Source organism: Myotis myotis, unplaced genomic scaffold, assembly GCF_014108235.1.
Source record: "Myotis myotis isolate mMyoMyo1 unplaced genomic scaffold, mMyoMyo1.p scaffold_m19_p_9, whole genome shotgun sequence".
Classification (NCBI taxonomy): Eukaryota; Metazoa; Chordata; class Mammalia; order Chiroptera; family Vespertilionidae; genus Myotis; species Myotis myotis.
Window position 1 is genome coordinate 85,698,990 of NW_023416401.1, and position 26,965 is coordinate 85,725,954.

At 46.4% G+C, this 26,965-nt stretch overlaps 1 protein-coding gene across 1 annotated transcript in view; it reads left to right on the forward strand.

Moving 5' to 3' along the window:
• The first annotated feature begins 3,098 nt into the window (after positions 1 to 3,098).
• DOK5 (docking protein 5) overlaps positions 3,099 to 26,965 on the forward strand; it is a 136,100-nt gene continuing 112,233 nt past the window's right edge. Inside the window, 1 exon segment of the mRNA XM_036323638.1 lies at positions 3,099 to 3,430. Coding sequence (XP_036179531.1) covers positions 3,365 to 3,430 — 66 coding nt within the window. The 5' untranslated portion in view covers positions 3,099 to 3,364.

The window sequence follows — 26,965 nt, forward strand, 5'->3', positions numbered from 1 at the left end:
GTCTGATTGTGACACCAGCCTCACATGTGCTTAAATAATGTAATAGGTTCGTGGGGTGCAAGATAAGGGGGTTGGAACGGTGTCATTGGGATTTGGTTTGCTTCTCTTTATCTCTTGTTTCTGCTGCTTCTCTGTGGCCTCCACTCTCACAGCTCCTGGGACCCATCTAGACTGCATCTCAGCCACAGTGAATCTTTGTCCCAGGATTCAGTAAAAGTAACACAATGAACCCTAATCAGACAGTGTAGGTCACATGCCCAGGTCTGCACCAATCGGTGAGGCCAGAGGAAGGCAGTGTGCTAGGCTACGCACCTGTCGGGGAGCTGTGGGTAGCGAGGAATGCTGACCCTATTGGAAAAGGGGGGCCTGGATGCCGAGGAAGCTAACAGAAATGGATACTAAAATAAGAAGTTCTAAGTGGTGAAAACTGAGTTAAAATGGGCGTTGGCATAATGATGTTTTGTGTGTCTCACTTATCTCTAGTGAACCTGCAGCGTGTGGGAGGGACTGCGCCTGGTTGGCAGGTGTGGTGGTGGAGCCAGGCAGCTCTGTGAGCTCTGCTTACACTGAGCATCTCTGAGAACCATTCCTTCCCCTCCTGCCATGTGTGCCCTGCACATTCCGGGGAAGTGTCAGTGGCCGTCCAGCCCATGAATAATAGAGCACAGTCTGTGCATCTTGCATGCATATCAGCCTGACTTCTCCCAAAACAAGTAAAACCATCTACTGAATTCAACTTGGCAATTAAAAAAAAAAAAAATCCTTCTGAGCCCTGATCAATCAAATCAGAGTGAGGGGCAGGGCAGACCCCCGTCAGGAAAGAAAACCCAAACGACTTCCCATTTGGTGTGCTTTGCCCATGATTTTCAGCCGGCAACTGCGCCCTTCTGCAGAAGTAAATTTGTCTTGCCGATAAAACAAACAAACCACACACACACACACAAAAAACCTGCCCTGGCTGGTGTTCTCAGTGGTTAGAGTGTCAACCCTATTTCCATTCTTGGTCAAGGGCATCTGCCTGGGTTGCAGGTTCTATCTCTGGCCCTGGTTGGGGTGTGTGTGGGAAGCAACCAATCAAAGTGTCTCACATGGATGTTTCTCTTTCTCCCTCCCCTCCCCCCGCCCCCCCATCCCCACCCTTTCACTCTAAAAAAAAAAAAAAAAAAAAAAAAAATCAATGGAAAAAATATCCTCAGATAAGGATTAACAAACAAACAAACAAAAAAATCCCTGTCTCTTCACATCTAATTTGCTGTTTTCTACAATTTCCTCACTTCTAGCTTAATTATTTATGGATGTTGATTATTCTCAACATTAACTACCAAGGGCGAGATTTCTCAGTCTCAGTTTTTTCAGTAATTATTTCTATCTGGAGCCATTCGCTTCAAGCTCCTCCTGTCTATATCCCTCACTGTTTCTATGATACTGTGGGTTCAGTCTCCAAATGATGTGTTGGACCAATGCCTTCCATGAACAGGTCTTTTTCGTGGCAACCATGGACAGTGTGTGTTCTGTGAGTGTGTGTGTGTGTGCGCGCGCGCGCGTGTGTGTTTAAATTCTAAGCCTTCAATGAGAATTCTCTAAATGATGTTATCATTTCCTCCTCTTTTAGTGAGAGGTTTAAAGGTAAAATATCATTTCCATCCAATGACGACATGCTGACAGCTGACGGTTGGTTACTCCCGAGCAGAAAGAGTTTCCCTGCCACAGTGCTTGTCCCAATTTGGTCTCAGTTCCCCTATGATGACACATTCTTGGGTTTTTCTCTTCTTTAACTGACACCCATCGAACCCGGGTGACTAAAAGCTGGTGCTCCCAGGGAGAAAAGAGAGACTCGTATAGTACATCAGCTGGTCAAAGAGTCACTAAACATGGATTTTTCTTCTCAAGAGGTCTGACCAGAGGTCCCCCAGCCTCGGTTTGTCACCTGCAGTGAACAAGAACTGTCACTTTTCTGATGCAGTATTTGCCTGTGCGGATAGTGCAAATGATTAGCAAGGCCTCCTCAGCCACTGACTATGACACCTGCTCTTCAGAAGGGGCACAGGGCAGTGTTTCCCCGCCGAGCCCGTGCGACCCGGGGCAATCCCTTCATTCTTCTGAGCTTGTTTCCCCAAAATGTGGGTGCTAGTATCGTCCTCATTATCCCTTTAGCAGGATCAGCACCCCGTGCAGCCCCCGGAGCCCCAAAGATGTTAGCGGCTATCATCAGCTCACGCCACTTCAGGAAGGAAGGCCAGTAGGGTGAGCGCCAAGCCTGGACCCCCCTTAATGTCATTCTCTAGGCAGGAACCCATGATGGTCATGAGCGGAACTCTATTGCCAGGTTCTGGGGGCCAACTCTGGACCTGCTATTTAATCAAGGGGGGGACCCACCTCCCAAAGTCCAGGGTGGGGTTAAAGGGCTTAGGACGGAGCCTGGGACTAAGGATTTATCGAGCACCTGCTCTGGGCCAGCCTTGAGGGGTACACGTGACACCAAGTCTTAGCCCCTGGGCAGCATATTCCCGTGGGAAAGACGGGCTCACACAATAAAAATGTGGCACCCGATGTCACCAGGGCTGGGTCCAGGACGCCAAGAGACCCGACGGAGCACGCAGCTTCAGCCCTGGCAGTATCCCTGCTCTCATATGCAAGGTCAAGGCAAACAATAGCAACACCACCTCCCCAGATGCACACACGGCAGAGGTAAGAGTCAGCCCTCCTGGGGAAGAGATGGGGCTGGAGGGAGAGGCGGGGTAGGTGGAGGCTGGGAAGAAGTGAAATTTCCTCTCCTCCTAAAATAAGCCACTGGAGTGAGAAGAGAGGGAGCGATGTCTCCTCGGGCTGACGGCAAGGTGCGGGGTCGGGCGGGGCGTTCTCGGGCCTGGAGGAGGGGCGCAATCGCTTGGGGAAGCGGGACGGCCAGGTGGGCGGGGGCCCGAGAGCGCGCGTTCCAGTGTGTCGGCCAGCGGGTGGCCACGGTGGGGCGCAGGGACTCACGCGGCTCCTCCCCTCCGACCCCCTTCCTTCCTCCGCCTCCTTCCTCCTCCTGCACCTCCTCCTCCTCCTCGGATCCCAAGCCGCCGCCGCTCCTCCTCCTGGCGGGCTGGCTGATGAGTCAGCTGACGCCGGCGCTCCAGCCGCCTCGCCGCCGCGCTCTGCGCTCCCCCAAAGTGGCTGCGAGCCGGCCGCCCACTTTCAGGGTCTGGGGGGACAGACTGATGTGCGTCTTCTAGAGCCACGCGGAGCCGCAGCCCAGGCAGCTTCCCCTCTCCAACTTTCTCCCCGCCCCCACGCCCCCTCGGACCCTGCCCTCCACCCTCCCCAAAGCCGCTCCGGGTGCGTGCGCTGGGGTGAGCGGGTCGCCGGCTGGCCGTCCGGGATGGCTTCCAATTTTAATGACATAGTGAAGCAAGGGTACGTGAGGATCCGGAGCAGGCGCCTGGGGGTGAGTACCGGTCCTCTTTGCCTCTGTTCGCATCTTCAGTTGTCTTCCTCCGGAGCCAGCATCTCGGAGGGAGGAAGATCCCGGCCGCGCCGGTGGTTGCGCGCTGCTCGCCCCGCCGGCACCCACGCCTCTGGGGCGGCCGCTGCAGGGCCAGGTCTGGGCGTGTCGTGGGTCTATCTTTATCCCTCCGATGACTTGGCTTTCGGATGGTGGCCGCGTGTTCCGCTCCAGTAGCCGCTGGAGCCCATCTACTGGAAATAAATATTTCTCGGTAGCCATGGGAGTTAGAGCTGGGAGCGGGCGGGTGCGGAGCCCGCCGGGTGCCCGGTGCCCCTCTTCCCACTCGCCGCCGCCTCAACTTTTCCCGGGGAGGGATCCGCGGGCGGAGAAAGCGGGCAGGCGCCCGCGGTGCGGACCAGGTCGGCGACCCTCTGACCCCAGGGAGAGGTTGCGGCCCCGTGAAAGGTCTCCTTGGACTTGGGGTCCTGGACTGTGACCCACCTCTGTCCCAGGTGTTGGCAGAGGCGGCGTGGGCGGCCTCTGGCCAGCCGTCTAGGGGACGGGGCCGGAGCCTGAATTTTCCCCGGTCCTTAGCCCGGGTGGTGGATTTCTGCTGGGTGGAACCTGCTCCCTGCACAGAGGGAGCGTTCCCTAAATTGGTGCTGAAGGAAAGAATGAATGAATCGGAGAGCACTCACAGCGGACAGAGGAGGCACAGGGATGGCTCCTCTCCTCCCCCCTTCTCTCTGCGTTGATGGGACTTCAGAGAGAACTCATTCTGCTCCCCTTTGGGCTTGAGTGACCACAAGGATGCTGGAGGGAGGGGGAAGAAACTGGAATGATTTTTTTTTTTCTCATTTCAAACTACCTCATTTCTCTTTGCCTCGCGTCAGGTGCGGTGGCTGTCTTTGTTTATTGTGTGCGTTTGGGGAGAGGTGGGGGAAGGAAAGTTAACTTAATAATGTCTGAAATCATAATTAATGGCAATGGTGATGTGGACTGGCCCCCCTGGGAAGAGAGTTACAGTGAAGTCTCTCTACAAATATGTGTCATTGGCACCTTGGCACTTTTCTTTATGTGCCTGATGATTTCACTGTGGTAAATGGCTTGGAAAGAAAACCTGGTGATGAGAAACATTTGTAATAAAAACGCTTGCTTGGTTTGTTTTGGTCCCTCTCCTCCTCCTCCTCCTCCTCCTCCTCCTCCTCCTCCTCCTCTTCCTCCTCCTCCTCCTCCTCCTCCTTCGCCCCCTTCTCCCCCCCTACCCCCATCCCTTCCCATCACCATGTTTTGTTTTAGCATTTATGCCCTGTGCTATTGTGCATAGATAATTAGGGAGAGATGTCACAGAACTGACCAATCCCCACCAGCACTCCCTGGGTTCCTTGATCCACTTTTGCTCTGCAGATAGTCTCAGCAGCTGGAGCAACTACTGTTGGGCACCTAACTGAGCGACTCTCATGCAAAGGGCAGGAAATGATAGGAACTTTATATTTTTTATAATCTTATGGGCAAGCCAGAGTGTTACAGTAGTAAAGGCAGCATTAAAAAGACGCCTTTCTAAGTTTAGACTTACTCCATCATGTCAATTGAGGAAATTGCTCAGAGACAGCCATTCTGCGTTAGGGAGCATTCCAATAGGAAGAGGACATGCATTATTAATGCAGAAAATGTGAATTATTCATCAGGATCGGAGTTTATGCCAAATTGTGACACATGGTGATTTATTTGAAAGACTAGTTACCATAACTTTCTAGCTTATGGTAATTGAGATTATTTTTCTATATTACTGTAACTGACACAATATAGTCCTATGTGTGTGCCAATGTTTATGGACAGATATTTGGAGCAGAAGGAAAGGAAATGTAGTTTGCATTCATTTTATATCTTAGAGTATTTTGGATGCCAGCGAGCAGTAGACCTTCTCAGGATTTATTCATTTAGACTGTGTTAACACTCACATCGATTTTAGAATATCTGTTAGATGATGGTTATTGCTCATGGAGAGAAAGGGTAAAAAATATGATCAAAGGAATCTGGTCTTCTTTGTTAACATTGGTTTTGTCACCAGTAAATTTTTAAAAAGTGTTATCATTATATAACTTATTCACATAGTTGTCAGACGGCAGTGCAAACTAGAGTTTTGAATGAAGACTGCAAGTAATGGTGGAAAATGCTTCGGGGAAACGGTATAGGGAACCTCTGTCCAAAGTGGACCCTGGTAATGGTGCTCGTCTAGGCTGCAGATCTGGAACCGCAGGCAACAGGTGTAAGTCTGAGGGAGGCAGGCCAGAGTGTCTGGCACAGAGTGGGTGCCCAGCCAGTGCCCCTTGAACTTTACAGAGTGAACACATAACTGCAATTCATGAGCCTCTTTAGGAACTAATATGACATAGTGGTTTTATTAATGGAATCCAGACAAGTGTCAGTGGATTAGAAACGTGTTTGGGAGGGTTTATAATTAAACAAGAAAACAGCATTTCATGGAAAGCAGCTGTTGGGCCAAGAGATGCTCCCTCGGGTTTGGAAAAAGAGAACAAATTCTGCTTCTATGACTCATTAGCTCTATGACCCTTGACCTTTCTTGGCCTCAGTTTTCAAGTGTATACAATGCACATTAGCTATGTTGGGAGCATTAAATCAGATAATACTCGTAAAAATGAAGTGAAAGCATACAGCATTGATTCTGACCGTATGATTTCTTTAGTAAAATCAAAGATGAGTTGGAATCAGTGGAAGGATATAGGGATTATTGATTTCTTTATTTTTATATTTTCAAGTGCCCAGAGGCATAAATGTTTATGCAGCTGGAGGCATTCTCACTGGATGAAGCTTTTACAAATTATATACATGTAAGTGATTTTTTTTTTAATGTGACAGGAAACATTCTAAGACTGTCCCCACAAATGGATAGTGGACAAGTGCTCATCTTTAGTTGAGATCCTAACCAGTTTAAGTGATTAAGTAATCACATACATATTGACTTTTCTTTAAACATAGAAAAGCTTAATGAAATTCAACTCCTATTACTCAAAAGTCCCGGTATCTTCACATCTTCATTCTCCAGCCTGCTCTCCACGGGCTCATGGAGGCCTCAAGCTGTGCCCTGGGCAGTATTTGTTCAGGAATGTCCATGTTACTATTTGGGGGGCTGTGGGGTCAGCAGGGGAGCAGCTGTCTACAATTATTTGGCTAACCCCCAAAAGGCCTTAAAAATGTATCCTTGGATGAGTGGTGAATCAGACAGTTTGCATATCATTAACCTGAGTGTGTGGCTTGCATGGAACAGTTTAACGGTCCTCACTTGGTTTCTTCTTTTGCTACCGAGAGGATATCCCAATCAATATTTGCTTTGGCTTGTCCACAATCCAGACCTCAGAGTTTAAACTCACATTTAGTGTTTTCATCTACATCCCTCCCCTCGATTACTCACTTTTAAATAATGCCTCTGGGCTCTTGTCTACCAAGGCCTGTCTTTCCTGTCTAGCCCACATCTCTCCCCAGACCGCTGACAGCTGCCTCAGACTTAAAGCACCCTAACCCTGATGGCTTTATCCACACCAGCCTCTGCTGGAGGCTGCAGCTCAGCCAGGAGAGGGCCCAGAATTTTAGTTGCCCTGGTAAATGTCAAACAAGCAAGCAGCAATCAAACCTCATTCCTCTCTCCTTCTCTTAGCTCTCACTCCCAGACCAACCATCGGGAGATTCTGTGGGTTCTATCTTTGAAATGCACCAAGAATCCGACTGTCCCTCTAACCATTCACAGTTACCACCCTGGGCTGAGCCCTCCCACCCCCAGGTCCTCCCTGTAATATTGCAATGACCTCCTGATCTGGCTCCCTGGCTGCTTGAACCACCCGTGTCTTTCCATGCAATTCAGAGTAAAAGCTTTACAATGGGCTCCGAGTTTCTGACCCTTTTCTACTGCAGTTCCCTCTGCTTGGGATGCTGTTCCCCCGACTGCCTCCCTCACCTCCTTCAGCCTTTCCTCAAATGCCACCTCCTCATTGAAGCCTTCCAGACACACTATTTTATTATTTCTTCCCTCCTCTTCCCCCTGTATCCCTTCCCTTTTTTCTCTCTAGCCTTATCACCTGCCTCACATATTGGTCTGTCGAGTTTAGTTATTGATTGCCTGTATCTCCCAGATAGCATGTGAGGCTCAGTGAAGGCTGGGAATTCTCTATCTTTTATTTACATTACTAGAGGCCCAGTGCACAGATTCGTGCACTGGCCGGGGGCATGGTCTTCGGGGATTGGCCTGCTGTGGGAGTGCTGCTCATCCCGGCCAGCCCAGTGGCACTCCCACTGTGGGAGTGCACCGACCACCAGGGGGCAGCTCCTGCATGGAGAGTATGCCCCCTGGTGGTCAGTGCGTGTCATAGTGACTGGTCGACTGGTTGTTCTGGTCTTTCCACTGTTCAGTTGCTGGGCTTTTATATATATAAATAGGTGAACCCGCGTGCCTGGAATAGTGCCCAGCATGGAGCGGGCATGTGATGAAGATGTCTTGAATGAATGCATGGAACGATCACTATGGACTATTTTAAAAGCACATTCTCTGACATGAGGCTGTGTTGAAATCCATTCAGCAACCAGTTATGTGACTTTGGACGAGTTGTTTAACATTTGTAAGCCCCAGTCTTCTGTAAAAATAGGGAGACTCATAATACACACCTAGGAGATGGTCCTCGTAAAAGGGCTTAACACAATGCTCGGTCCAGTGGGAACCCAGCTAATGTTGCTTACTGCTCTCACTCTTCCTCCCCCTGCCCTTGGAGGACGAGGACGCTTAGGTGGCTACTGTTTCCACTGCTTCTGCGGCAGTAGCTCTCACCCTCAAGGAACTTGCTGGTTAGATAGGAAAACAAACTTCATATGTCTGAAATAATGAACATGTGAGCACAAAGGCTGCCTGGCACCGATGCTGGGCACCGAAGGAACCGCTGCCATTGCAAGACTGTCCATGATGCTTAGATAAAAGGCAGTGGCATCAACACCAGGACAAAATCATCCCCATTGACTTTGCTTGGAGGGAGCTCATCCGACCAGCAGGTATTTCTGTCTACTTGGGCGTCTTTCTGGGGGGCAGAGAATGGATTTGAAAAATTGGTTTGGTAAATGGCCAGATTTTAGGAAGACATATTTTCTTCCCCTTGGTTTCTGTTTCACCTGACCCAGTGTGCCAAAGAGGCATTCATAGTTCAGTGAGGGTTTTGGATTTAGGGATGTTTAGGAATCTGCATTTTTTTATGATACCATGACAAAGTCACAATCATAATATGAAAATCACAGAAACAGAATAATTTTATCAGATACTGTTGGTACATAAGACACACACAACTGTTCAGTAAGATGTATGAGTGTGGCTTTTCTTCCTTAAAAGAAAGAGACTTTGGGGATAACTTTACCAGTCAGGAAATTTATGGCCCGATAGACGGAAGTCACGGGCCCAAGTCAAGAGCACACAGCATTTTGGCCCCATTTGAATCAGCTTCCCGGGTTCCCATGTGCGCCGTGCTTCTCTGCTGGTGTTTCAGGCATCAGCATTCAGTGGCCCGAGTGGATGACAGGATTAATTATGCATAAAGTCAGCCTTTAATCATCATCCCCAAAACCGATTTACCCAAGAATGGCCAATTTAGTGACTTTGTGTGTGGACATAAACAAAATTACTGTTGTGATGTTTTCCTGTCCATCTGCCAGTGTAGAAGATGAGAAATATTTATTTTTAAGCAGTTTGGTAGTTTTTGTCAGGGAATCATTATCGTTGGTATTTGAAGAGTTTAGTTTTCATTTGGGATATATTTGCTTTCATTTTATCATTCATCAAATATTTATTGAGTGCCTACTAGTGTTAAGCTCAAGATAAACCGCCTTAAATTAGATAGGCACAGTCAACATCCTTGCGGAATTAACAGGCTGCTTTTGGACTTGTATTGTGAACTTGAGATTAGTATATTCGAGATAGTTTAGGGGGAACTAGTCTCAGTACAAGGTCAATGGTCGGGTGGAAGGTACCTTCAGATCTCTCCCTGTCCCGGGGCTGGGGCATGAGGAAGGGCGCATGATTTTCCTCTCTCTCCGCATTGCTCCCAGCTGGGTGGCAGTAAACCTTTGGAGATTTAAAGCCAGGACGAATTCTGCTGCCTCCCTCCCTCCAGTCCCCATTTTGGAGAATTTCAAAGTGCAATTGTGAGTTAAGAAATGCCACAGATACTTGTGAATGTCGAAGTTAAAATAGTTTCTTTCTAGAATGCAGACGGCTAAATTTGGGTTGAGTATCTGCACGCAGAACTGTGCGGAGCAGGTGGGGACTGCCTTTATTTCACTAGTTTTCTAAGCCTCTGTTCATGGCCTGGATCCCAGAGATCATAACTTGAACTGTGTGGATTATGTTCTTTTTGTTTTGTTTTTGTTATTGTTATTTATTTTTTAAAATTCTTTATTGTTTAAAGTATTACATATCATATTACATATGTCTCCTTTTCCCCTCATTGACCTCTCCCCGGCCACCCCTCCCCCCCAGCACATGCCCTCACCCCGCCCAGTGTCTGTGTCCATTAGTTTTGCTTATATGCATGCATACAAGTTCTTTGGTTGATCTCTTACCCTGCCCCCCCCCCCTTCCCTCTGAGGTTTGACGGTCTGTTCAATGCTTCTGTGTCTCTGGATCTATTTTTGTTCATCAGTTTATGTTGTTCATTATATTCCACAAATGAGTGAGATCATGTGATATTTATCTTTCTCTGACTGGCTTATTTCGCTTAGCATAATGCTCTTCAGGTCCATCCATGCTGTTGTGAATGGTAAGAGCTCTCTCTTTTTTACAGCAGCGTAGTATTCCATTGTGTAGATGTACCACAGTTTTTAATCCACTCATCTGCTGATGGGCTCTTCAGCTTTTTCCAAAACCCAAAGTGAAAAGTTTCTGCACAGCAAACGAAACCATCAACAAAACAACAAGAAAGCCCACTGCATGGGAGAACATATTTGCCGACGTTATCTCCAATAAGGGTTTAATCTCCAAAATTTATAGGGAATTCATACATCTTTAAAAAAGGAAGATAAACAATCCCATAAAAAATGGGCAAAGGACTTAGACACTTTTTGAAAGTGGACATACAGAAGGCCAAGAGATATATGAAAACATGCTCAACGTCACTAATCACCCGGGAGATGCAAATTGAAACAATAATGAGGTACCATCTCACACCTGTCAGACTGGCTATCATCAACAAATCAACAAACGACAAGTGCTGGAGAGGATGTGGAGAAAAAGGAACACTTGTGCACTGCTGGTGGGAATGCAGACTGGTGCAGCCACTATGGAGAACAGTATGGAGTTTCCTCAAAAAATTAAAAATGGAACTCCCATTTGACCCAGTAATTCCACTTGTAGGAATACATCCCAAGAAATCAGAAACACCAATCAGAAAGGATATATGTAGACCTATGTTCACAGCAGCACAATTTACAATAGCTAAGATTTGGAAACAGCCGAAGTGGATTATGATCTTGAGCCGAGTCATCCTCAAACAGGCTCCAGGGAGAGAATGCAGGTGATTTTTCTCAGGTGATGCTTCATAGTTTCTATCAGATTCTTACAGATCTCCCAGGCCCTCTCACCACACACTCTCTACATCTTCCAAAAAGTTAAGAACCACAGTCTCATTTTAAAAAATTACTTAGATAACGGTAGGGTCACATGCAGTTGTGAAAATAATACAAAGAGATATCCTGTGTCCTTTACCCAGTTTCCCGCAATGGTAACATCTTTCAGATCCATCGCACAACATCACAGCCAGGATGCTGACATTGCTACCGTCAGATACAGAACATTCCGTCACCATCACTGCAGGGTCCTTCCTCCCGCCCTTTCCCTCTCCCACAGCCCGAAGTCCCTGGCAACCACTAATCTGTTTTTCGTTTCTACAATTTTAAGAATAGTATGTAACCTTTCCGGAATTATCATTGTACCCATGGTCAATTCCTTTTTCATTGCTAAGTAATATTCCACAGTCAGGATGTGCCATAACTTGTTTAGTCATTCATCTGTTGAAGGACATTTGGGGTGGTTCCCAGTTTGGGGCTGTTATGAGTAAAGCTGATGTAAACATTGTGCACTTGTTTCTGAGTGAACGGAAGGGTTCATACCTCTGTAGGAGGCCACCTGCCAGAGAGTGATAGGGGCCCTGGATCCGAGCGCAGAGCCAGAATAGCAGCACACTGTTTCCCCTTCCACAGGCTAAGAATGCTTTCAACCTCAGAAAAGATGCCATCCGTTAAGGGAAAGTCCCTAAAATCATGCTTGCGCAGTAGCTCTTAAGGCTGTCCTTTTGGTGACCTTTGCTCATTATAGTAGTAAAAAACACACCCCTGGGTGGAGATTTAAAATGCTAATGAGACATGCATAGTATGTTGGAGCATGTAGCCCTCCTATACTTGTGCCAGCTGGTACCAGCTCACCAGAAGAGGGACCTGGAAGATGAACCAGGAACCAGGACTCACCAGCACCATATGAATGCAGCCTGGCGAAGGCTCCGGAGCCATAGCCACTCTCCCTGTGCGCTCCCTGACGCATCAAGCTGTGGTCTCTTTCCTCTAAAGCTTAGTAAACTTTTGTGTTCTAACTATCGCCTCCTCCTACTATTTCTCTCCAGGGAAAGACAAGAACATACCCTGTATTCGGTAACACCTCTAGGTAAATGCCCAGGAGAGCAGTGGGTGGGTTACATTGGTAGTTCTTGTTTGTTTTGTTGAGAAACTGCCAAACTGCTTTCCACAGTGGAAACTGTTGTTCACACTCACCCAGCAGCGTGTGGGTGACCCAGCTTCTCTGCACCCTCGCCAGAATTCCCTGTCACCAGCGTTTGATGTGGTTACTATTCTTTATATTTCACACGTTCTGTGTGTGTGTGTGTGTTGATGAAAATGCCTATTCATGTTTTGTGCCCATTTTCTATTGCCTTGTTTGTTTTTTAACCATTGAGTTTTGAGAGTTTTAAAAAATGTGTATTCTCTCTATATATTCATAAATGGATATTAATATTTTTCAGACATATGGGTCTTAAAGGGAAAAAAAAGCCCATGTATTCAATAGCATCCTTTTAAGGAACTTCCATCTGATATTACGATAGGTGCATATGCCACTTCTCACCCCCCAGAACCCAGGAACTTAACTCACATTTGCCTAAGCCTTCCCCACTCCTTCCCCCACTCTTGCCTCAGCCTTTATTTTTCCTTCATTCATATATACAATGAATACTTTAGTGGTTAATAGAGAAATTAGCCAGTCTTATGAATGGACTAATTTAATTTAAATTAAAACACTGCTTTGAATTCAAAGCTTTTACTTAGCATAAGTTTCACTGTTTAGGAAAGCAATTACATTCTTAAAATGCATTTTATCATCTTAACACCACATATTAACTCAATAAAAGAAATCTATTTAAAAAAACCTCTAAGAAATCCTACCTCCGAGAATCCCCTAGCAAAATGGACTCTTCAAATGAACCATTTCTTCAGGGTTCCAGGTTTCTTTCTGCCAACATGCAGTTCTTTGGGCTCATTTGCAAAGGAACCACTGTAGAGCCTGGGCTGCAATTCACCACCAGAGGCCCCAAATCCAGATGTTATGAAGCCAGTCTGGTCTTCAACATCTATTGATTCAGATACAAATGTGGTGGTTAGTGAGGGTGGACAGGAACCGTTCTCTGGAGAGTGTGCTGCTGGGAGCTTAGTCCTTTGAATCCGCCTTCTTTCTGATTTTCTCCTGGCTGGGAGCTTCCTGTTGGTATCCAGGGCTGAGCTTTTACTTCCCGCCTCAAATGCCCTGCCCTGCCCACCACGGCTAAAGACTCCCGCATCCCTCTGGGATTCCGCTCTCACGTGGGTATACATAGGACTTTTAAAGGTGAATTTTCTTATTTTTGTGCTGGATATATTCTTCTTAAATGATTTTGTTGTTTATGTTTTTTTCCCACTAGGATGTAAGTTCTATGAGACAAATGACCCTGGCTGTGCTGTTCAGTGCCACGTCCCCAGCGTTCAGCCCACAGTAAATACTCAGTATTTGCTGATTGAAGGAATGCAGGTCTGAATAATAGAGTGGGATATTCCAGGGTAAGAAGACAAGTAGAAGACTACGGGTCCCAGCTGATTTTGTTGTAGATGCTACTCTTGAGTGGTAGAATGTTCTAGAATTTCTCATTGGCATGTAATTACTGTTGGTATGTAACCTGCAAATTCAGTATCAGGGAATACAGCACTTAATGCTGGAGGTTTGGATTGACCTCCTTCAAATTAAATTTTGTTGGATGTTTTTGGGAATAGGAAATACGTACAGTTGGTATGAACGTTGAAGGTTCAGGGCTTATGCATTGAATGGTAAGATTTCTTTTCATCTTTGTCCACAGGAATCACCTAGTTTCGTTCCCCAAAAACAACCACCATGAAGAGTTTCTTCCAGTATAGTCTATGTACCAGAAGTTTTGTGTATATGTGTGCTCATGTGCATGATCTATAATTTTCCTGTTTCATGGTTTTCTTGTTTAGCAACCTACCATGCTTTTGAATGATAAGATAGGATTCCAGTGTATGGGTACATCCAAACTCATGTAGTTATTTGCTTATTTATTCATGCTTCCTCCTTTCCTTCCTTTCTTTGTATTGTTATTAAATATGTGCATGAAGTATTTTAATGAGCATCTGACAGATCCTGAAATGGAGTTACTAAGATTCTCGTCCAAGTCACACAGCTGGTACGTGGCAGAACCTGAATTTGAATTCAAGCTGCGACTGTGTTGTGCAGTATTTGTGTAATTCTCCCTCTCCCCCGCCCCTTCTGTTACAAAGGGAACCACAGACCACTCAGCGTCTCACCCAGCGGGGGAGCACATTGGTGAATCAATTCCCACAAGCGGGACTTGTTGCCCGAAGTGTATTCGCCTGTACAGCGGATGCTCCCCAGCCCCTCTGAGTGCGCCGCCTCCTCTCCTCTGGCAGGAGTGTGCCTGCGAGCTCTGGAAAGGGCTTGCTAATCTAAAATGAGAAACAGACCCTCTGTACACAGGCTTCTCAAGCACGACACCGAGTTCTTGGCAATTTTGTAATTAGAATCTTTCCAGTTTGCAGTCCTTTCTCTTTTGAGAATGATATTTACTGAACTTAAAAAGTAGTTATTAAGTAAGGGTTTGGAAACACACAAAAGGTTATTCACTTTCTTAAAAAAAAAAAAACCACCTTCCTGGGAAATGCTCTGTAGAAATCTTTGGTCTAGGAAATATGCTAAATTATGTTAACTGTGACTGTTTGTTACTTTTATTCTAAAAACAAAGTTATAATATTGAAAATTTGATCAACACATGTTAGGTAAAAAATAAAAAGATTTATGTGTTGACTCAAATAAGTACATATTGCCTAATGTAACCCAAACAATATTTTTATTAGCTTGGCCAGCCTTGTAATACGCTTCAGGTAGGTCTAGCCCGGGCGGGGGTGGAGGGAGGGTATTCATCTTTTCACGGCTGGCTAGATGCAAGTCCTGAATATTCCACTTATGTTCTTCCAAGATATTAAGAACCGCGAGGCCTTGCCTCATTCGGAGTCTCCAGCCTCTTTCCCTTTCCCTCCAAGCTCCAGCCACTCTGGCTCCTTTCTGGTCTTCACAGGACAGTCTTGTTCATTCACGTCCTTTGCACTTAGATTCTTCCCTTTATCTATGATGTTCCCCCATGTCTGGCTCTTAGCTCAGTTGTCAGCTCAAAAGCCACCCTTGCAGACAGTGTTTGACCCTCCCATTCCAGGTGGCCTCCCTTGGGGATTCTCTGTCTCACCACCCTTTTTGTTTCCTTCAGTCAGCCCTCTCAACTGCAATGTTACTTTTTAAATCTTCATCTCTTTATTGTTTGGTTTTTTCCTACTTGTCTCTGAGAATTGAGAGGGTGATATCTTTTTCTGTTTGTTTATTGTTTTTGTTTTTGTTGTTCACAGCTGAGTTCTCAGTGTCTGGCACACAGAAGGTGCTCAATAAACATTTAAGTACTTAAATGAAGCCCCGAGACAGCATTTTGCATATTAAATTATGAAACAGACACTAACCCTAGCATATCATGTGCATATTCAGAAATCCCAAGAAATTCCGAGAGTTCGGGGGAATTCCTTTGTGTGGTTTGTTGTTAGCCCTTCTGCATTATTCCAGCCACAGTCCTCGGAGGAGAGAAACCTGGCTGGAATGACAAGGGCCTGATTGGTACCCGGGCCTGCTGCTGGCCATCTGCTGTGACTAGAGCTGTCCCTGAACTTCTTGCACCTCAGCCTCCTGGTGGCAGGGTGGAGATAGACAGGTCTCACCTCGCTCCCTCCCCACCTGCCGCCTCAAGTGGGATGGCAGATGTGAAAAGCATGCCAAGCACACATCGCCTCTGTAGGCCCCGTCCATCTCCTCCCTGCCCTCCATTGGCCTCCCGAGTGGAGAATGGCAGAGACAACTTTGGATTCCACTCTGATGCTGTGACTGTGCCAGACCCCAAATAAGGACAGGTAGCTTTCTACATTTATTACTTTAGGTTTCAAAAGGCAGCATTGAATTTCTGGAAAAAAAGAAACAGGGAAAAAAAGGCCAACTCTACCTGTAACGAAACATGGCTACACACACACACACACACACACACACACCCCATCCACATCATCCCCTCCCCCACACACCACATTACACATACCACACGTAGCCCACCATACCACACCCCACACACATACACATCATACCACACACACACACTACCCACACCATACTCACATCATGCGACACACACAAACATACACACATCCCATACCACACACACATGCCACACCACACATACACACACACCACACTACACTCACCACACAGACACACACACACACACGACACCATCCATATCATACTCATCATACCAACCCACACACACACCACACCACACACACACATGTCACACACACACCACACACACACATACCATCCATATCACACGCCCCCACACATACCACACATGGCATGCCATACCATACCCCCCACACAAACCACACTCACCACACACACACACACCACACTCACCACACACACACACACACACACCATATACATCACAGCCCCCCACACACATACCACACATAGCATGCCATACCACACCCCACACACATACACACTTTACTAGACACACATATACACACACACACACACCACACTACCCATACCATACCCACACCACACCATACACACAAACACACACACACACATACTATACCACATACACCCATGCCACACCACACATATACACACACCACACCACCCACACCATACTCACCACACCAACCCACACCACACACACACACCACACACACACACACACCCCATATCACACACACACGCCACACCGCACACACACACGCCACACCGCACACACACACACACCACACCATACCACATACTCACACCAATTCTTTTTAATAACTTTTTTGCATTGCATGCACAAAGTGAAGAAATTTAAAAATGCCAAAAACCCCCACAAACAACCCAAAACAACAACAACAACAAAACCCAGGAAGCATTGAAGAGGCGATTTCCCTCCTACCCCAGACCTGTCACACTCCTAGGCACAGCCATTCGAGCAGGTTCTTGGATATTTGTGTGCAGGCGTTTATGTGTAAGTACACGGGAAAGTGCATGTGTGGTGGGTGCACACAGGGTTCCTTTTATTTGATGTTTTATACACCGTCCCTCTTCTTTTAACTTGTGTTGGAGCACTTTTCAAGCATCTCTGTGTTCACTCATCTCCTGCTCCACAATTTCTAAACTTAGTTCAGGGTACTAATGGACATTTTAAGGTGATTTCTCGTCTTTGCTGACTAAACCATGAAGCAGTAGCATCTTGGGAACACAGGATGCCATTTTCTAGGATGAATCCTGAAAAGGAAGCTGCCCTTGCGAAGGGGTGGCCATTCACAGCTGTGTGCACAGAGCCAGGCCGGTTCTCTCTTTCTTCAGAGCGGCTGTCCCAGTCTGCTCCATGCAGAGGGCTTGTCCCTGCCGTCCCATCTGGGCATGTTTCACTGTGTGGCCTTTCGGGGTGTTCTCCTGCCTCTGCTCCTGGGCTCAATCCCCACCCCCCTCCAGATCTGTTCTGTTTATGGCGAACGGATCATCTGGAAAACTCAACCTAACCCTGTCCTCCCTCTACTTTCAGACACTTCAATGCCTTCCCCTTACACATAGACATCCTGCATGTCCTTGAGATGCTCTGATCTGGACCCTGCCATGTCTCAGACCACATCATTGATCAAACCAATGAAGCGCCAAAGCAGTGCTCCAGTCACGGTACCTGCTGATGAGTGCTCAAGCCAGCATGCTCCCTTCAGTTCCTCTGTGGCCCAGCTCTTTGCTTTCTTATTCCATTCCACATGCTTTTTCATTGATTAGGGAAATTCTTCCTTTTTCTTCTGCTTCCTCCTCATCCAGCAAATTCCAGCTGTGCTGTCATTGTCTTGGAGATGCTTTCCCAACACCATCCCCTCTCTAACTGGTGGGAGAAGCCACTTGCCCCGTGTAGACCTTTATATTTAAAATAGAGGTCTGGTGCATGAAAATTCATGCACTGGAGGTGGGTCCCTCAGCCCTGCCTGCCCCCTCTCACAGTCCAGGAGCCCTCAGGGGCGGGAGGCAACCCAGCAATTAAGGGAAGGCAATGCCCCCATCACACCTCTGCTGCTGCCACTGCTGGCAGTGCAAGTCTTGGCCGGCCCTGGTTACCTGCACCTCGGGCGGCCCTGGGCGGCTGGGGGTCTTTGGGGACTGGGGGCTCCAGAGGCAGGTGTGTGGCAAGGCTGCTGGGGCTGAGGGGACTGGGCGCTGCTGCCATCTTGTGGCTGTGGGCGCCACCATATTTGAGGGCGTGGCAGTCAATTAGCATATTCCCTCATTGGCTGTAGGTGCTGCCATCTTTGAGGGCAGGGCATCAATTAACATATTCCCTCCTTATTGGCTGTAGGTGCTGCCATCTTTGCTATGGTGTGAGGGTCAATTAGCATATTCCCTCTTTATTACATAGGGCTAGGGGCTCAGTGCATGAATTTGTGCACCTTGAAAGGAACTGTTGGCTGCAAGGCTGCAGTGGGCACAAGGGTGGGTCTCAGCCTATCCTCTTCACCCCCGCCCACCCCTCCCACCACAGCCCCCATCCCCTCTCTGCTGGCAGCCCTGCTCCTGCTACTGAAGCTCCCACACACTGACAGCGCCACCCCCGCTCGCACCCGCTAATGGTGTGGAGCCATTGGGGCTGGCGCCAGCAGCTGGTGTGAGCAGGGCCAGTACTGTCAGCCAGTGTGAGTGGCGGCTGTTGCCCTGATAACCCCTCAGGAGCAGGGGGAGGTGAAGAAGCCCTCAGGGGCGATTGGGACCTGCAACCGCCACTTGCACCCACTGACAGTGCCGAGCGATTGGGACCAGCGCCGGGTGCCGGCAGCAGGTGGAAATGTCAGCTCCGGTGCCAGCTGTGGATACGAGCAGTGGGTGTGAGCACCAGGCGGGACCGCGGTGCACTGGAGCAAAAATTTTCAGTAACCACCAGAGGCTCGCCCCCGATGACAGCCTTGGTCTGGCGCCCCCGCTCACCTGCTCCACCATCCCACCGTGGCCGACGCCCGCCATGTTCTGTGCTCTGCTGCCTGCTGCTGGCACCAGCTATGCTCTATGCGCACCTCTGGTGATCAGCGCACGTCATAGCGACCTGTTGTTAAGTTGTTCGGGTGTTGGGTTGTTCTGCTGTTCGGTTTATTTGCATATTAGGGTTTTATATGTATAGATTGATTAAAATTAAATAAAATACAAAAAATACCATTCCCCAGTCACGCTGGCCATATTTCCAGTGCTCAAGAGCCATACTTGTTAGTAACTCCTGTCTGGGCAGCACAGAGTAGAATATTTCCTCAGTGTAGAGCATTCTGCTGGACAGGGTCTTTATGACACTCATGGCTGTTTCAAATGGTAGGCATTGAGGGTAAAGTTTTTTTTTAAATATATTTTTTATTGATTTCAGAGAGGAAGGGAGAGGGAGAGGGAGAGAGAGATAGAAACATCAATGATGAGAGAGAATCATTGATCGGCTGCCTCCTGCATGTCCCACACTGGGGCTCAGAATTGAGCCACTGAACCTATATCTCCTGGTTTATAGGTCTATGCTCAACCACTGAGCCACACTGGCCAGGCTGAGGGTAAAGTTTTGATGCTGTTACCCTCCCTAGTCTGTGAGCTCCATAAGGGCTCCAGCTGTCCTCATCCTGCTGCTTGCTTTCCCCATATAATGGGGGCTCAATAACTCTGCTGAGTGAATGAATGAATTCCTCCCAGCTCTTAGCTTTATTGTTGTGCCTCATTGATCAGCAGACCTTCTGGGAAAGGAGGGGCTGGACAGTCCATGCTCTCACCCAAGTCCCATCAACATTCCCGTTGGATACCTTAGCAGTTCCCTAAGTCACCACCATCTGGGACTCTTTAACCTTTCCCACTGGGCTTGACCCCTCAGCATCCATTGCCTCCCTGTGGAAAGGTCGACTGGGATTGGACTGGACCTGTGTAGTGGGCTCTGGAGCCTTCCAGGCCTGCACCACCCCTTTCCTCCGGTGGAGTTAGGGGAGGGGGATTGCCTTACATCTTGCAGCTGAGCCCCCTGCTGCTGCTGAAGAAAGCGGCCTGGCCTGAAGCCAAGCTTGTCCTGGGGAACCGCTGCACTCAGTGACTCCCCCAGTTTGGGACAACTCTGTGGGCATCCAAGTTCCTGCCTTGGGTGGGGGCCTTCAGAGAGCATTGCTGAGTGGGTCTCACAGCTAACCTGTCCCCTGGACTCTGCCCTAGGGGTAGCAACCCAGATCTCCCCACTAAACTCACATTGAATGCACATCTCCTTATATAGGGGTGGGCAAACTTTTTGACTCGAGGGCCACAATGGGTTCTTAAACTGGACCGGAGGGCCGGAACAAAAGCATGGATGGAGTGTTTGTGTGAACTAATATAAATTCAAAGTAAACATCATTACATAAAAGGGTACGGTCTTTTTTTTTTTTTTTAGTTTTATTCATTTCAAACGGGCTGGATCAGGCCCGCGGGCCGTAGTTTGCCCACGGCTGCCTTAGAACCTACTTCCTGGTAAGCTCAACTCCCAACAGCCGGATTTGTAATTGAAAATCGGCAGCTTTAGTCTTTTGCAGGAAGAGGTTTTTTAATTTGATTTGTTGGTCCAGGGTTTCCCCTGCATTTTACCCCATGTTCTCAAAGCTGAGATGGCTCTTTAGTTTAATTTTCATAAAATGAAAGTTTGGTGATGTACTTCATTCACTATGTTGTTCCAATGCTTCATTCTCTCCAATAGATCCATCTCATGAATGAATGAAGAGAATACCTTCACTGGTTCATTATATTGAACTTGTACTTGGTAAAGTATTAGTTTCAACCACGTTTTTCTCTCGGTAAACAGTAGGCGAGACTTATGTGCTATTACTTTAGCTCGTGCTTTGCTTGAAAGGCCTGATTTCAGCTCTTTTCCCTGTGGTTGTCTGCTTACACCAACCTGGGAAGGCTTCAGCGGGGGGCGAGGAAGATGCTTTCAGCTCTGGGTTTCATCCCCTTGAATCCCAAAGAGGGCGCTGGGCCATCAGGTTGCCCACTCACTGAGAGGAAACCATTTTTCCCCCAGAACTGTCAATTTCACTGGGTGACTGCGAATTTCTGGGGAACATTTGTAAAATAAATGGAGTTTACAGAAGGAACATATACTGACTGGCAGATGTTTCGAGAATGATTAAAGATTTAGAAAGAAGTACATTTCCCCGGGGCTGCTGGACTTCCTTTTAATGAGATTGACAGTTTTACATATGGGACTGAAAAAGTTCTTTGTCATACAGAAATACATTTCTAAAGTTAAATCCATCAGAGAGATGGATACAGTATAAAGTAGATAAAGTGTGTGTGGAGATTGGACATTTTACTGGTGTTTAACTGTGAAGCTTATTTTTCGGAGATAGATGAAGTTGAATATCTCAGAGATGAAAAAGCTCCTTTTGTTAGACTAATTATTCTAATGCTCATTCAAATAATGGGTCAGTTTCCGCAAGTCAAGGTCATTCATCCTGGGGAATTTGTAATTGTGATTTGAGATGGGCATTAGGTATATGGAGTTAGAAGTGAGCAATTCTTCATTTTCTCTTCTAAAGATGAAAACTGAGCAAATGATTGGCATATAAGTTGGGGAAAGGACTAACAGGAGAATATAAGGGTTATTAAAAATATTTCTTGCCCTGGCTGGCATGCTCAGTGGTTAGAACATCAGCCTGTGCACCGGAGGGTCACGGGTTCAATTTCTGGTCAAGGGTGCATACCTGGGTTTCAGGTTCTGTCCCCGCCCCTTTTGGGGGCGCTTGTGGGAGGCAACCAATTGATGTGTCTCTCTCACATCGATGTTTCTCACTCTCCCCTCCTCTCCCTCCCTTAAGAAAATATTTCTAACTATCCTTTGACATAGAGAGGCATGCAAGTGAAATTTAAGGGAGAACATAAAAAAGAATAATATCTGTTCAAGTTTGAAACCAGAAAAGAGAGACTAGTGTCAGAATAAATAAATACTCAGAGTGCATAGAGATTTGATATTAACTCATCTGATCCCTGTATGTTACTGCTGGGGAAACTGAGGCCATGAGAGATTTCATGACATCTCCAAGGCTTGGCCCCTTAGAAATTCTGTTTTTAAGCTGTGAAGACTGAGCGCATTGAGCTGTGAGAGGTGGCAGGCAGGTCTCACATGCCATTGACCTTCTGCAGTTTGGCCAGGTCACTCCCTCTTCCTGCTTTGTTTTCCCAGTTCAGTGGGTGTCAGTAACCATGGATCTGTCTCATGGGGATGCTGGAAAACTGGAATAAAAGAATTGACAGTGCCTGTCTTAGTCTCTAGGTTACCCCTGCAGCTGGAGCCCAGGGCTGGTGGTATTCCCCTGGCTTCTTAAGCCAAGAACGCCACCAGGAACATAGGGACCTGGACGAGTCAGTGAGCAAACACCACAAACCAAGAGGTGGGGAAACTGCCCCATGGATGACCGAGGCTACACTTGTCAGTTTAAAGTATCAGTTTAGGACCTGCCTGGGTAGCTCAGTGGGTAGAGTGTCGTCCTCATATGCCAAGGTTGCAGGTTCAATCTCTGGTCAAAACACACACAAGAATCAACCAATGAATTCATAAATAAGTGAGACAACAAATCGATGTTTCTCTCTCTCTAAAAATCAATTTTAAAAAATACATAGGAAGGAGTGGAAGGTTGAAAGGTGTTGTAGTCTGTTGTAAGGTGAAAAATCACCCCCAATGAGGGCGAAGCCTTTAGGTTTGGTCTCCTGTACGTTACTCCTGTGCTGTACCTTCCTGAAACTAGTCCTGATGTATTGTGAAGTGTGAGAAAAGCAAGTGACATAAAGAGGAGGGATTTGGGCATGAATGTGTGCACGTTTATATTTCTGCACGGGTACGAAAAATGAAAAAAATGAAGATTGCTGGTAGTAACTATTGTAAGTAACTACTTTCTTCTAAGAAGTAAGATTGATGGAGGGGTGAGGGGCAAGGTCATTTGCTTTTTTATGTGCTTTTGTATCTATCTATCTATCTATCTATCTGTTTATTTATTTTACCATGATCATTCCTATATTTTGTAAAACAATTAAAAAAGTATAACCCTAATTGGCCAGAGACAAAGAACAGCAATTGAGAGATAAGACTTGCTAATGGATTCATTATATTTAAAACATACTGAAAATCTATTATCTGTATGATAAAGGTAATACTTGTATATTGTGTTACTCTGAAAAACCTGGTCCAATAATATCACCGACCATTTCTCTTACGTATCTGTTGGCACTTAGGAGAGCAGCAGGTCACATTCATCCACATGTAAACTCATTCGTCATTTTCATGACATAGTTTCCTTTGCAGGAGAAGTAGCTAGGCATGTGGCTGTGCACCTTAGAATAATTATTCTCAAAAACATTGTTAAGACATCCTCACAATTAGAATGAAATACATTTCCCTTTAGTGACCATTACTGACGTTTGAGGAAGAACATCGATAGCTCAGGTTGTCAGCAGCATGTCTCTCCTTGTTGTAAATTAGAAGACAAAGAGGTCACTATGAATCATCATAAGTTTATCAAGGAAGCAGCAGCAGCTGCAGTTTGTCAAGAGAGAAGAATGGGGTTTGGATTCAGAGGCTCAAATGCTTAAACATGGCAATTTCAGCAATGAGAGACAGTGGTCATTTGGGGCCCTAGTGGACACCTAGGGCTGGTCTGCTGCTGCTGCGGGACTGTGGCACTGGGAGCCGGTGCTAGTGGAATGATGGCCAGGTGGCCGTCACCACTGACATGGTCTCTTTGGCCAATTTAAAGGGACCTCTGTCTACATTAGTACAATGAAGACACAGAGAGATTAAGTAATTCACTAAGGGCACACAAACAAGACACCCACATCTGTTTCTGTGGTTAACCGCATCACTTTACTAAGTGGCCATGTAGCATAATGGTAAATCTGGGTTTGAATTCAGTCTTAGCCCCTTATGATGTCCTGTCATTGCCCTTATTTTATAGATGAAGGAGTTGGGGCTTAGAGGAGATGCATGACTTACTCATGGCCCAGCGACAAACAGGAGCAGCTACAGGTTCTGATCACGCCTTTCTCTGTTGTAATCATGCAGGCCTCTACATCCAATTCTTGTCATTTTCATGTTAGTAACAGGGCTAACTGGATACCTTGAATTCCTATTGTAGGCTTGCTTTCAGAAAATAGACTAATAGCATAACGCTAGGTTCTATAAATAGAATCTTTAGACCAAGATTTAATTTAATTGTAATCTAATAGCCAAGATTACTTCACTGAATACAATCAACTGAATTTGAACACAGGACACAGAATACGGAAGACCATGCTGATGTCAATAATATTTATTAATAGTATATCTCTTTCCACTTTCCCCTACCTATCTGACATTTTGCATGTTTGCAGTTATTACATATTTACAGTGTCATATCCCGTGTTTTAAAATATATTGTATTATATTGTAAAATTTTCCCAAATGATTTCAGAATCTTTAAAACCATAATTTTGAAGTCTGTGATATTCCATTGCATAGGAACATGATTTGCTTGGCAGTTAAAACAATTAAATTGTTTCTAGTTATAAATGACACTTGGGCCTGTAACTTTGACAGTGGTTTGGATTGCTCCCTTACAGTGGATGTGATTATGATGCTAAAGAATTAGAATATTTTTATGACCCTCCATGTACATCTTGAATTAACTTCCCCAAGGGCCACAGCAACTGACACAGGTGTTGGCAAGGCCTGATGGGAAAGGCCAGTGTCTCGGTGAGAAACCTGGCCGCAGGCCACGAGGAGGCTGAGTTCTGTGTGTTTGGCAGCCGCCCATTCACTGCTTATAGAGTTTGGCTTCAGGTCCCAATAAGTAATAAAACGAAGTTATACCTACAGTCTTCAGTGTACATTTCAGCCCTTAGCATGAAGATATATACAGTGTTTTGTGACTTTCAGGATGTAGACCCTCTGTAAATTCTTGAAATGTCTTAGGAATCTCATTATAAAAGAGGAAAATTAACTATGCTGTCGGCAGTGGTGAGCTGTGTGGCCTTCAGTACATTAACCAGCGCTGCCCACCGACTTCAATGAGCATTTGGTTCCATTTGTTCCGAAACTGGAAGAGGACTGGTGCTATTTGTTTCTGAATTTTGAGCAAATTTTAGTTCCTTGGGTAATGCTCTGATTCCAGTTGCCTTGCTATTGCTCACTAAGAGTGGGCAGCACTGAGCTTGGTTTTGTGGCTTCTCCTCTTTATTAACTGCCAGAGGCCCAGTGCACAAATTCGTGCATGGGGGGGGGGTCCAGCTGGCCTGCCCAGATGGAGGTCGATTGGGGCCAGGCTGGCGGGGGAGGGAGGGGCCACAGGAGGTTGGCCAGCCTGCTCCAGCCCTGATCGGGCCGGTTGGCCAGCCACAGTGCACGTCATAGCAACCAGTTGTTCCAGTCCTTCTGGTTGTTCCGGTTGTTCTGGTCATTCTGGTCGTTCAGGTCGCTTGGCTTTTATATATATAGATACTCCGCTGATAGAGCAGCAATACCTACTGCGGAGCTGGGAGAGGTAATAATGAGAGCAGGCCCTCTGTTCAGTAGGTTCGATCCTCTGGCTCTTAGTGGTGTGCACAGAGCCCATCAGAAACCCCATTAGCAGTTGGGACCTGTTTAATAATCATTATTCCTGTCACCGAGTCATTCTTTGGTTTCCAGCATCTCCTGCACTTACCGTTCACTTACGAGTTCACCCATCGCCTGGGTTCATTGGTTCAGCACCTTTGTGTTGAGTCCTGGACACTAACAGATAATAGATGGATCCAGATAAGCTGGGAATATACTAATGATCAATGCAGACACTTAGTAATCTCATATTACTGCCACAGTTGTATGGTATTTGATTTAAAAAATTTGTGGCTGTTTTCTTGGCTCAAAAGTCAAGAGGTAAAAGTTAAAAAGGATATGCAGCAAAAATTCTCTCATTCCTCTCCCTATAGCCGTTGAGTATTATCCAAATAGAGCATCAGTGTTGTTATTTATGTATTTTTTCAGCTATATGTCAGGCATATACCAACATTACACATGTCCATATACAGAAATGTTTCCATATACATTATGTATGTGCCTTGTTTTCCCCCACATAAACTTTTTTGACATTATAAATCTTTTTTCAATTACAATTTCCTTCCAATATTTTGCATTAGTTTCAGGTGTACAATATAGCGTTAGACAATCATGTACTTTACAAAGTGTTTCCCCCAACATTTCCAGTATCCACTTGGCACCTACATAGTCATCGCACCCACGTATACTTTTATGCAATGACTGGAAAGAAAGGTGTGGACACGTGGGGAGGAGTACTCCAGGCAGACAATGTGGTACAAATAACAAAGGAGTATGGGTGCTGGGCGTGTGCAGGGTCCAACAGCAAGACCAGGGGACCCATCGCAGAGTGAGTGATGGCTAGTGGAAGCAGTTGGGGGGTCTCCAGGACACACTGAGCCCCCTGAATGTGAATGCAGTGCTTTGCCGATGGCTCCAGCTATCAATTATGATACTGTTCCTAGTCCAAACTCATTATACGGGTTCACAGAGCCCAGAATAATTTCTGTCACTACTTCTCCATTTCCACATCCGCATGACAACCAAGCACACCGACATGGTCTACAGTGGTCAACGGGCGGCTTTATTCTTCCACAGAAATATCCTTATTAGGCCGAAGAACTGAAACTTGTAAAAATATTAGCATTTGCAGGCAAACCTTAATAGAACCAGCTTAAAGAGGCATGACCCTACTCCTCCCTGCTTTATATTATTGTCCTGAACAAAATATGTTGATTGTACAATTTATGCAGTTCACTGGGACCATGACTCTTAGACGTTTGATTTG